At 30.5% G+C, this 13,876-nt stretch overlaps 1 protein-coding gene across 1 annotated transcript; it reads left to right on the plus strand.

Moving 5' to 3' along the window:
• The first annotated feature begins 864 nt into the window (after positions 1 to 864).
• On the plus strand, positions 865 to 13,521 carry LOC116774906 (homeobox protein slou). Its single transcript, XM_032667687.2, has 3 exons — positions 865 to 1,283; positions 12,030 to 12,346; positions 12,613 to 13,521. Exons 1-3 carry the CDS (start codon positions 1,019 to 1,021, stop codon positions 12,859 to 12,861), a joined length of 831 nt encoding a protein of 276 aa, XP_032523578.1. The 5' UTR covers positions 865 to 1,018; the 3' UTR covers positions 12,862 to 13,521.
• Positions 13,522 to 13,876: the final 355 nt, after the last annotated feature.

Raw genomic sequence — 13,876 nt, forward strand, 5'->3', positions numbered from 1 at the left:
TCATCATACTTACACAGATGCTACGCTCGTAGCGTTCGTAGCAGGTAGTAGTTCGTAGCAGACGAGATACCACGTAATATATATCCTATATAATAAACAATATATAGCCTAATAAATAAGGACTTAACAGTTATGTCAATTGCTCAATTATATATAAAATATAACGTAACATGAAATTTATATATCTTTACTAATAATTTCAGACAAAGGAACAATATTTTTTTTTACATACAAAATAATAATATCAGCGAAAAAAAATTGCAATACATTTCTAAAATCACGTTTAAATTAAAAACAAAAGTTTCCAAGTAGTTTTGCAGTAATTGTATATGTAATTGTCTCAGACCTTTGTCGTTCGCAATATTAACAAAAGTAATGTCGCCTTTATCACAGTACATAAACAGATAACAAACATAACTTAGTTATAATTAACAAAGTTAACCTCTGGCAGTTATTTAAACGCCTAACCAAACACGTTAATGGCGTCCGACCGGAAACCATTAAGTCTGTACTCAATAAACACGATTGTTTCAGCTTTTAACTAGTAAAATAACGCTAGCCGCTGCGGACCGTTTTGGAGCGATCTTTGGCGGGGACCTCTAATATTCATAAGTCAATTTCCTGCCCCATTAATACGTAACGAAGTAGCGCAAATGGCCTTATCGCTTGTGCGCGATTACTTGCCAGCCGCTCTTACATAATTCAACGTATTAAACGAAATTGTTTAAACCTTATTGCTCGATTACTTCCCTCCGTCCAGGGCACGCCTCGTTTCCCGCCGCCAATGGCGTTGGATCCCTCCCAGGGCTGCCGGGCCCGTCCCCGCCCGCCGGCATCATCCCCGGCCGCATCAGAACCGCGCAGAGGACGATCGCACGCACAACACGGATCGCAGTGGCACTCGCTCAGTACATCACGTGTTACAGAGTACAGAGCATGTGCATACAATAACATTATAATTATTTTTGTGTTATATTGTGTTGACGGCATGAGACCGGTGTGTTTATAATACGTTGATATGACTATGCTGGCGATGAGGTCTGAGAGGCGAGATGACGAGGAGGTGGAGGTGGAGACGAACGAGGTGGACGTGGTCGGTGTGGAGGAGGCAGCGCCGGTGGACCTCACGAGGCGGCTGGGCCTCACGAGGCCCGAGAGGCCTGCGATCGCCTTCTCCGTAGAAAATATCCTCGACCCGACCAAGTTCACGGGAAGGTCTGAAATGCTTCGTTATGATGAAGCCTATTGGAGACCGCATTACGACAGAGACGACAGCGACTCCGGTAAATATTAAACTTTATATATATATATATATAGATTTAACATTAAATTAATATAATGGAGTGACTAGACACATGGCTATTTCTGTTATCTTTTTTTAATTTTATATTAATTCAATGACACTACATATAATTTCTTCTATGTCCACATATTTAAACAAAATGTGAATAACTCCATCTATTAGTAGCTAATCTTAATAATATTATATATATAAAGCGTATGAGGTTGTCATAAGAATTTTATTTCTATGAAATTATAATAACGCATACATAGATAAGGTAAATTTATACATTATTATCTACAATCATAAAATTCATTATTAAATAATCTGTGTCTTTAATAAAACGGAAACCGATTATTAATCTATGCGACTTTTTTTTTAAGCATCTAATTCATCTTTCTTTCTAATTATAATGTTTTAATAATACAGATATATAAGTTTTATGAATCAAAGATTTCTATGATACTTCTTATTACTGAAATCGGAATAATGTGGACGAAGCTGCGGTACGGTACTAGTTGATTCTAGTATCAAATGTTTTAAAAATAAACATATAGAATATTACGTTGATAATGAAATAAATATAACAAAACATATCTTTGTAGTTATCTTTTAGGTTTAAATTTTCAATTCGCTTTATATCACTAGAGCTGAAACTTTAATTAGTTGTTAGTAATATAATGTCTGACTGTATTTTATTTTCATTATTATAAAATAACTTTATAACAGTTATTAATATACATAACATTTAATATATGTGTAAGTATGTGTTTCTGAAACGCGTAGGTACAGCAAACGACGCACTGTTAGCAATATTTTGACAAATACTTAACCAAGTTTATAAACGAATTTAAAAAAAGAATTTTTTTATAATTCATGATATTTTTTTTTTTTATAAATTTTATGTTATCTGTACATTATAATGGCTATTTTTGAATCAAATGTCAAGACAATTTTGACAGTTACTTAACAAAATTTATAACGACTGTAAAAATAGATTTATTGTAATTTATGTTTTTTTTTTTTTATAAAATTAATGTGATTTTATGTTATATATGTATATTTAAATGGCTATTTTTGATACGATCTTTCATCTTCGCTTATATAAATGACAAATACTGTGGCTATTTGGATAAGGAATTTTATTGAACAGGATCTTTCGGATTTTCATTTTGATTTTTACTCGGTTTTTTGAAAAAAGTGGTAAACCTTAAAGTATGGTTAACTGTTTATAAAATAACGTTGAAATTGACTCGGTTCTAAGAAACCTAAAGAAGCGATTATAACAAAATATTACGTGTTTAATCACCGCTGCAAAAAAAAGAGGAGTAATGAGTTTTACGTGAATTGTCTGTATTGGCTTCGTAGCTTGACCGATTCCGATGTGCTTTTTTCATTGAAACCCAGTTTCATTATTGTGATTCTTAGCTGTGTTTCATCAATATCGGTCTAGCAGTTCAAGACTGTTTTGTTTCATAAATAATGTAAGACATTTTTATCGTATGGTAGCTCGATTTAGTATTTTTATTATTATTATAATATTAATATTAACAAGCGATTTTCAGTGATTCCTTTAGATTTAAGATTTTATTCCGTCGGACCATCACATACTATATGTTTTTAATCTATGGCTTCATTCGCACTGGAATCGCGGAATATTCTGCCAATTTCATAGTTTTTATTGGTTGTACGAATTATAATCTTGAGTACTGTCACATACTATAATATATACATTTTCAAACGAATTAAATAATTTTCTATGTAAAATTGATATTTTATGCGATACGATTCTTTCTTATATGGACACAATGAGACAATATTGTGTTTTAACCGAAATAAAACTGTGTTTTTCTATTTCAATTCAAAATAATCTATTTTTCTCAAATGATTATTCCATCTCAGCATCCGCAGTGAGATCAAAGATATTTCTATTAAATAGACGGATCTCACAACGCATTACAATAAAAAGAAATTATAATAGAATAGAATAGTTGAAAGTTAATATTTTCTTATCAATTTAAATAAACCATTTAATTATTAAATTATAGATTTTTTTATTTATTATAAAGTCTATAGTATCGCACAGATTATATAAAAAATTAAATTATGATGTGTTTTTTTTTGGAAATATTTTTGATTTGAATCCCGTTTGTAAGCTTTGACGGTCACTTAGATGAGTCAGACATATTCATAGACTGTTTACAAAATGAAGGTTATATAGGAAATATATTTTTTATATAAAATCAAAGTTCTTATTTCAAATGCATAATATTAGTAGACATTACGTTCCTTGTGCTGTCATGTCAAAGATATCATCAGACCAGCTATCTAGCCGCTGGTGAAGAGATATAGTTCGTTTTTATAACCATATATCATGAATTTTAATAATAAAGTCCTTATATCGGACTAATATAACTCTAATTAAATCAGATAAATGATGCAAAGTCGCTTTATAATTCCGAGATCTTCGTTAACGATATTGGAGGTAGGAATGATTTTGATCTATCTGAACGACTGTCATCTATTAAAATCTATTCAGCAGAAAGTATAATAATGTTTATACAGAATATTATTGTTATTTTTTTTTTAATTTTATTTATTCTGTGCAATTTGATTAAGTTCTTCTTTCACAAAATCGTTTTCCTCACAATAATTAATATAACAATAAAAACAAGGTAGTTTTTATTGTTAGTAGTAGAGTAGATACTCGGTATAGCCGTACGCGTGATGTGTCCAAGGAAATACGAATTTATATAAGTACATATATAGTTCTGAGCTACCTCCCCACCAATTTTTGCCAAATATGTACAGCGGTTGTTGTGTTATAAATGGTGTCACTAATACGACTTTCCTTTGTACGCATGTTAAGTGTTATGTACGTATATTTTATCCGTTTAGAGGGAAACAAAACATTTTTATATAATACAAAAGCTATTTTTAAATTATATTTCTTATTAATGTATAACAATCTGTTTTACTGAACACAATAATAATCATATATTCTATAAATTTATTATAACATAAGATATCCTATTCAATAATTTTGTCACAATTATAAATACAGTCTATTGACCTAAATTATATCATTAAAAATATTTGTCTGTCTGTTTCTCGAGCTAATTTCTGTAATGGCTAGACATTTGATAGATTATTTACTGGCAGATGTTACGAGAATTATGTTAAAGTTCTATTTAAGACTTCATTTACATTATATATTAACATAAATAATAAAAGAAACGATTTTTGCGCGAGAACAAAGCCGCGGGCATACTAAATATAGGTATTCCATAATAATATTGTTTAACAAAAGTTATACTTTCATATTATGCCGCCATTGCGTTCTGAAAGCTGTAACCGGCAGTTCCGTGTGAAAACTCATTTAAAAACACTATTATATAAAATAAATAGGTTTATTTTAATGCTATTGTTAAATTTGAAGAGTCCATTAAGTACGTGATGAAAGGTAAACGATTCTCGATTTTTTTTTTTTGAGTTAACCAACAAACGATGTTTGTATTTCTGTCATTTGACTTTTAACAATCTGTGGTATATATAGTTTTTAGTTTATAATCTGGAGGTTAGGAATATGATTAAGACTTAAGGTTAAGGTTAAAAAACAAAAATAAAATAAAATAAGCCGACCAGGTGAATAAGGTTATGGATATAATTTTGTAAATTTTCTGTTTTTTTTTTTTTGAGTAACCGAATGGATACCTAATACCTATAATAAAGGTTTTCATCGGAATTAATAATTTAACTACATTTATTATATTATTACATATATTTTTTATTTGTCTTGGAATAAATACAAAATTAAAATCAATATAGATGCATATAGACAGAGAAAATAAAAAATAAATGATATATTATTATTGTTGTTGTGTAAAAATTGTTTAATAGTATCAAAAGTGTGACAGATAACAAATGTCCAGAAGCGTCCGGATGCTGCAAACCTTTCAACAACATCTGTTAACCTACGATTGATTTATACTAAGCAATATTATCTCAAATTCACCGTCCCGATCTGTGTGACGTTTGTATTACAAACGATTTATTATTTAACATATTAACGAAGGAGAATATTTAAGAAAAATAACTATGTGCTTAATGAGATCTGAGACTTTTGCGAGTATTCATTTTAATAAAAGTCATATATTCGGATGTAGTACGGGTTTTTTTTTTTATAAATTTGAACTACACACACACACACACACACACACACACACACACACACACTTCGGACGTTAAATATAATAAAAAACGCGTAGTAATTTTATTTTTATTTAAACTATGTAGTTGTATAAGCAATCGTTTTTTTTTTATTTCTAACAAGGTAAGCACGGTGAACAGAATATAGTTTTGACCAAAACTTAAATATTAAATATATATGGATAAAGATTTTTGGGTTTTTTCTTAATTTGGTTGATTCTTCATTGTAATTAACTTGAAATTGACTGTAAAGTATTAGTCATAGAGAATTATATCGTTTCATATTCTCGTATATTCTTTTTCATTGTTTATCAATGATTTTTATTTCGTTTCGTACAATGACATTTTTTGGTATATTTTCTAAAAACAGCTTGATTAGTTTGGAAATAAATATACATAATGTAAAACACAAAACTCTTAATTTTGTCTTTTATTAATTTCATTATAACAAACTAATAACATCAAAATACCTACATGAAAAACGTTCTCGTACAATCACGTCACTTAAAACATAACCTTTTTTGATTACAGTTGAGACGTCTAGGAACCGCGGCTTGGTTATGTTTATTCAAATTATTTTGTGTACCACGTTATCATATAAATAAATATTAATCGTATTTATTTTTATATTTAAAAATATATATTATCATCAATAAAAGTATTGTATATAACAATCAATTCTTCGCGCCATATTATACGTCAATGTTTTTGAACGTCATACAGCCGGAAAGAATCTGTTCAGAGGAACTGGCTCAAAACTCAGTTCTTAGTAATATATATATAATTGTGTAGATTAGACTAAACAATAGAATTCCATAGATCAATAACTCTTTCGTATCTTAATTATCTATAAGCTTTATGTGGTTACTGAATTTCGTCCAACAGACGATACTCGCCCATATTTTTTTTTATGCTATGGCTTCATTCGCTCTGGAATCGTTAAATATTCTGCCAATGTCGACGTTTTTAATTGTTGGACGAATTATTATCTTGAATACTGTGTGGAAGAAACATTATTGATTATTTCAAGTTCGATAGTATAATATAAATGTCATTATATTTGACAGTCAGTGACGATACACACGTAGTAATCTTCACGGATTGATATAGTATATAATATTATGTGTGTGCATGTGTGTGTCACAGTCATGGTAGTGTGTAACGTATGGTTTAAATAATTTAATATATATCTGATACATTGTATATAGAAAATATATTTATATGTACTTCATTATTTTATTTACTTTAATTAGGACATAAACGTGCTTTATAACAATAATTGATTATAGAGGTTATTTTTTTTTCATTAAATATTGTATACAGTGGCAACTAATTAACTAACAACTACCTCCCTTGAATAAAACGATGTCTTATAAATTAGAGTAGGATTAGAACAACGCAGTTAAAATAAACCTGAAATCATATGTAAAATTAAAACAATGTCAATAAAAAAAATGAATATAATCGTTCCAAGATAATTTTGTAAGCGTCGTAAAATTTTCGAACGGTTGGTCAGCAACAAAATGTCCGCGCTATTAAATTCAAAATGGCGATCCGATTAAGATTACAGATAACTGAGATAGAAGTGATGTATTATGGGGTACTTTATGATATTACAGCTCCATAGATATTGTCTATGCGTCATTTACTTTAGCAATTCATCGCGTGAAAGAAACTTTTTAATATCATAAACAATAGCACTTTATGTTTAAAATAATTCAAGCGCTTTAACCGCATTAAAAAGTTAAATAATGTCTATCAATAATAATCGTAGGTAGAAGAAATAACATGGTTAGTATCGCATAGACAAACCTCAGCGAATCCTTTTATAAACCTGCAAATCCTGAAAAAAAAAACTCCTAGTCTATACCCCATTGGTCCGCGCGGGAAAGAGATAGCAGATTTAAAGCCACGTGCTGGAAAGAGATAGCGTGTACCCTTAACCGTCCCTTTACGCACCAATCCGTGAAATTAGAGTCGTCTAAACGAATCTAACGATTATTTTATTATCCCTTTTGCGCTAAGATTTGTTTCTTGCTCACTCAAATAAAAATAAAAGGTGAATAACGCGTTCGAGGGGTCAAGCGTATATAAATTTTGCGCATTTACGGTTTTTGTTGGCTTATTTTTCGGCGCTTTAACCGATTGGCTGTACAATGGTGGACAAGTTAGTAATAACTGTCAAAAAACTTGCTTTTTTGTTTTCAGTTTAGAAATAAGTAGGCTTTCGTATTACATTTATACAAAAAGTGTCTAGGAAAATAGTAAGTATAATGTATAATATTTAAATGTCCATAATATTTAATTACTAAAATTAGAAGGCGTTGATAATATTTTGAATGTTTTTATTCAATCATATAAAGGTTAATGTAGTAATTAACTTACAACGCCACGGAATATCCTATTTAAGCCCATCGCCATTCACGGTTTGAGCGGAATTTTCACGTAATTTTGGGGTTGTAATTAAAAAGTCAGAAGCAGTGTTGCCAACATTAAGCCGTCGTTTACGCGTTTTCCGCGGGCTTTGTGTTATACACCCTTTAATTTAGATTTGTTTTGCTGAAAGTTGTCAACTTGGATTCCGTTTTATTACTGTTATTTTTCGATTGGAATATAAGATTATTTTGTTGTTAATTTAACCAATTTTGACATTCGCGACTAAGCTTTTTCTTTTAAAGTCTATATATTTTTAAATATATACCCAAAATTTTGTTAAAAGTTGAAAATTAGTTTTCGAATTTAACCCGCCTTTTCATTTGACAGGTTAACTGTTTCTTCATTTTTTGTCACACAGATTATATTCGTATTCTTGTGTAAGGTAATCTGAGAATTATACCTTACTAAAATCTTATAAATTTAAATCAGATAATATTATAAGAACATGTTACTATTTTATCATGTTCAAACATTAAAATTCGTTAGTTTTCATGTGATCACACACACATAAACACTTTATATAAGTACGTTCTTCAGCTCCCCACACACATATAACACATTAAAAGCATCACAGATCAAATAAATTAAGTCTAAAGTACTGCAATATCGTTTAACATAACTGCGAACACGGCCCCATTGTCCAAATCACTGAACCAAGGATCCTTCCAAATTACACTTCTCAATTTTCTTCATTTAACAAATTGATGATATATTAATATAAACTAAAAACAACTCTATTAAGATGCAATTCAGTCTAAATTCCCTTGGTTTGTATTCAAAGGAGTAAAACGCCCTAAAGATAAGGCTGCATTTTGGGTTGACGCCGGATTGTCAAGGGAATTTTAACTCTATTCAAAACTTATACGGTTCATAATAGTTTGATGTAATTCAGTTTGTAGGTTGTAATTAATAAAGCCCTCTCGATTACAAGTGCTTTCCTCACGGGATACAGAAAATAGTTTCCGATAGACTTTGATATATTTATTGTTAAATACAATTAGAATAATACATTAGTATCACAAATTACTGCATAATAAGAAGGTCCGTTGAAGTTGTGTGAAATATAATAAAACCTCTTTATATAGAATTGCTTAAGAAACCATTTGGTTCTGAGGTTACTGGATTATGTCAACCATATTGTTGAGCTGATGGGTTTGTAGTATTCTTGATTTAGAAATAATAACCAGAGGGTTTAACCCTGAAAAAAGAGGTTTTATTTCAAACCTCACTTGGTCTGATACCTTGACATGACTGTTTTGAACTTCGTAGCATCCGGATGTAGGTATATGTGATTGACGAAGATTCCAGAAAGAATAGACGAAAGCATTTCCTTTCTTTTATTATCAAGCAAATGATTTGTCATATATATGAACATTATTTATTACGCATTACATTTGAATGAGTGATTTAAATAATTTAACTACTATTAACTTCTACATCCAGATAATTACGACTTTTAAGTGACGTTTGAATGAGGTTTAAATATGTCAAGCACATAACAGTGTTACCTGTAACAGCACTCTAAATTATATTAATTAATGATTAAAACAAACTCTTAATCATTATATATGATAATTATCAAGAAATAGGAAAAAAAATTACCATTATTTACTAATCTAGACTGCGTGAAAATAGACGTTTTTTTATAACATACCTAAAGTGTAAATTATGCCGTTTAACATAATAAAAAATTTTTTGACAATCCCAGTAGTTTTATCTCGGTCAATAATATAAAAGGTGACTAATTATGATAATATTAGTAAGTAAATAATTGTTTTTTTTTGTATTTTCCTTTGATTGTCACACTACATACGAGGCGTTTGCCGTTTCTCATTAAATAACCTACGTTAATGATATAAAGTTTTTAGTTATTTCATGCTAAAATACCTCACGGATTTTTTTTAATCTTTATAGTTACGTAGCTTACGTTTTAATATAACACATAGATTATAATTTATCCGTATATATAGGTATAATTACGTATACTTAGTAACCGCAAGATCAATATATAACAGTTGTATCATGTTTACTATAGATGTCGCTGTAGGCTATTAACATATATATATATATATTGTTCTGACACACTTTATACATTGCTCTCTGAATCTAATTTAAAGAAAGGAAAAGCCGCGGGGAAAAAACAAGTCTTATAATACATCATTATAAATTCACTACATTTTTATGAAAAACATTTAATTATAATTATATGTAAGGACGTTTTATTACGTATAGTAATTAATTTAGATATTTTTGACTTCAACGAGATGTTTGTTAGTTCTTGATTTATACCGTATTTATTCTGTTCTTGAATTAAATTTTTTTAATACATTCTGATGGTGAAGGTTAGAAAATTATCTTCTTAAAGCCTAGTTAAAGTCGTGGTGGCCTAAAGCCCGCCTCTCGTGCTTGAAGGTGCGGGTTCGAAACATCGAAACCTGGCAAGTACCAATGTGATTTATTCCGAGTTATATGTACTTTCTAAGAGTATTAAGACACCACTGACAGACGGTGATGAAAAATATCGTGAGTAAACCTGGACTTATAATTTCAAATTATAAGTTTGAAATCGCCAATCTGCCCTGAGCGAGCGTAGTGACTAATGCTCTAACCTTCTCCAGGCAGATAGACTGATGAAAGCCTAACTAGTGTCATAATTAAGGTTTTTCACATAATATTTAAATTCTCGTATAAATAACTGAGCTCCGCCTCAACAATTACGTCTCGTAAATAAAGTTGACATCAATAGTATAGAAATATAGTACCTACAATATGAAGGGTTATCAAATAAGCCTGATTGTTTTTAAGCCGATTGTTTATTTAATATATATTTGAAGGAGGATTATATATATATATAGCATATCTCTCCTCAAATATTGTAACAACGCCCTTATAGACTTATTCGTTCGGAGACAAAACAAAATATATCTGTCGTCAGAACATACGCTGATAATTTACAATCTTTAATATGTACGATCTCTCAGCTCTGATACTTTAAACGATTACTAACCTTACTCATTATACAACAAGTTTTATAATTCAATGATGCCTTCCTGTTGTATATCTTTATTATTGCCGGCGCTTTCTGAGTGTATGTTTTCATTTTTCTTTTATAATAAACTCGAAAATTATTGGCTGTCTGTTAAAATATTCAATAATAGAGTTTTTCACTCCTTTATGTTATATTTTTCGTTTATTAGTTATGCGATTCTAATATAAAAGAGATTTATTTTTAAATTTTTAATTTTTTTTATATATAGTAAGAAAAAAATAATATATTATTGACAATAGAAATAATATATATATATATATATATTATAATCTTTGATAATAAATAAATGTACTTTCGTCTAATCAATCAATATATATATACACACATATATATATGTATGTATATATGAGCGGGTAAATAATATTCTTTATTTAATCAATAAATGACTAAGTCTATTAAAATTTTGTAAAATTGTTTTCATCATTCACCATAACCTCTCCTGTCTTATATCCTCTTCTAAAATAAACATTTTATGTAAACAAATATATCAAAATGATTTATTTGTTAACAAACCAAAATTAATTTAAGTGCTGGCAATTATTTTAATACCAACTCATGACAAGCGACTACAGGCAACATTACAACCGCCGTTCGCGTGTTATGACAGTTTATGACGCTTTGATTTTTGATTTGGAGCTTATTAATGTTGATATTAACGCCATTTTGAGTTTCATATGTGATTTTAAAGTCACAGATAAACGCTGTGATGATTTCATTAATATTTATACATCCTGCCAGCCATTAGAAAGCTTGTTTTAATTTAGCTAAGCACAAAACAGTCGTATATTATATTTTAATGTTTCCGGAGGTTTGATATTCTCTGCCAATGTTGAGACGTTAAAAATTAATATATTCGTGCTTGCAACACCGCTGAAGGAAACGGATGTGTCTATTATATTAAACAGTTAACGAATATTGCTATTAAATGTAGCAGAAATATTATTTTATGTGCTAATAACTTATGATGACTGTATCCAAATTATATTTCAGCTTTAATATTTCTCTTGACACAGATTCGTCTTTAGCAATTAAAACCTCTTTTTATTGTTGCAGTCAAAGATCACCTCCAACACTCAGATATAGAAGCTGATGATGTGGAAACAGACGATCAGACTTCAAACATGGATGATGAGATCTTAACACAATCAGATTTAGACGAAAATGGTGACCCAAAGAGCCCCACCAGCTCTAAGAAAGGGAAGAATGGTTCGTCCAGAGATCAGAAGGGAGGGACCAAGCCGAGACGAGCCAGAACAGCGTTCACGTACGAACAGCTGGTGTCTTTGGAGAATAAATTTAAGACTACTAGATATCTCTCCGTGTGCGAGCGACTTAATCTCGCTTTGAGCCTCAGTTTAACAGAGACCCAGGTAAACTAAACATATAATAAAACATTATTATTAGATTACCTTCTTGTTGTTAAATGAATAGTCACTTTTTCTTGTCTCTTAAACGTAAGATATAGTTGTTATTTGGTTTTAAATATATATGAAATACCTTAGGGTGAGGCAAAGTAACAATATTTGTTGAATCCTAGTAGTTGTATATTTTTGTGGATTTATGATTGTGTTGCTATTTAAAGAGGTTCCTTTTGAATATTATGCTTATAATATATAATAACTACTTTACTGCGTAGGTCAAGATCTGGTTTCAAAATCGTCGTACGAAATGGAAAAAGCAGAACCCGGGTATGGACGTGAATAGTCCGACGGTGCCCCCTCCGCCGGCGGGGGCCTTTCCGTCGGGAGCTTATCCGGGGGGCCTTCTATACTCCCACGGGGTTCCATACCCCTTCACCGGGCCGGGGCCCTACGCCCCTTACTTCCACCATCTGGCTGCGAACCACCACCACAGCCACGGCTCCTTGGGACATTCCCATACGTGATTATGGCAACGGCCGGGGTCCACAGACCCGAGGGTCGACAAAGATAACGATGGACTGTCGAATCAGTGACCGCGTTTTGTGACTAGCGTCATTTCAAAGCGTTTTTTGAGGGCTTGAAGCGCTAACAACAACTCGTATGAAGAAACAACGACATGAAGCTAACCGCTCTATTAATAAGTGATTGTGCCAAATTGTGAATATTTCTTTCATTAGTTGTAACATAAGAGTAATGACGGACAATAGTTATTTTTAATCTACACCGGAACATTTCAAGTCTAGAATATGTATCAACGTGATGCTTTTACCAAATATTTCCTGATTATATTTAAGTCGTTTTATATTTAGTGCAATTCTAACATTAATTTAATAAAGAATCGATTGTGATATATTGTAAGATCTTATTTCTTTTGTACTCTCTTCTAAGCATAATTTTAAACCACATAATAATTTTTTTTAAGTCATCAAAAGCATTTTAAAGGACAATATCTTTAGTTTTTTTTTCTTCTAATTTTGGAAGTGTCATCGTAGTATCTGCTATACATACTTTTGTAAATTAACTTTTTATGTAATATATATGTTATATGTATAATAAAAGCTCAACGCTGTATATAGCCGGTTTAATTTTAAGCTCGATGTTGATCATAAATAGTTCCCAGTTGATTTTTTGTTTCATTGAAACCTCCTTCGGCACCATTTTGTTTCGTTTGACATTTAAAGGATCTGTCAGATCGAACGTTGATTTAAATTTGACGAAGATTTTTGATTGGAAACACTACCGACTACATGTTTTCAGTTTGGTAATTAAACTCATACTAAGCGTATCGTGTAATCGATTCAAGAATATTGAGCGCTTCAGACGCATACATTTTGAAATATTACAAATATTATATTTAGTTTGATTCAAATCATTTCTTTTGTAAGTCAGAGATTTCATTCACATACATAATAATAACTGTACACTGCTCTATTTTTAATAAACGTATGAGTTAAAATAAAAATCAACAGATTTGAAAAT

This window comes from Danaus plexippus, chromosome 23, assembly GCF_018135715.1.
Source record: "Danaus plexippus chromosome 23, MEX_DaPlex, whole genome shotgun sequence".
In the NCBI taxonomy this organism is placed as follows: Eukaryota; Metazoa; Arthropoda; class Insecta; order Lepidoptera; family Nymphalidae; genus Danaus; species Danaus plexippus.

Coding starts and splice junctions, on each gene's coding strand:
- LOC116774906 (XM_032667687.2), top strand. CDS start 1,019: ATGACTATGCTGGCGATGAGGTCTGAGAGGCGAGATGACGAGGAGGTG. Junction 1,284..12,029: donor CAGAGACGACAGCGACTCCG/GTAAATATTAAA, acceptor TTATTGTTGCAG/TCAAAGATCACCTCCAACAC. Junction 12,347..12,612: donor TCAGTTTAACAGAGACCCAG/GTAAACTAAACA, acceptor TTTACTGCGTAG/GTCAAGATCTGGTTTCAAAA.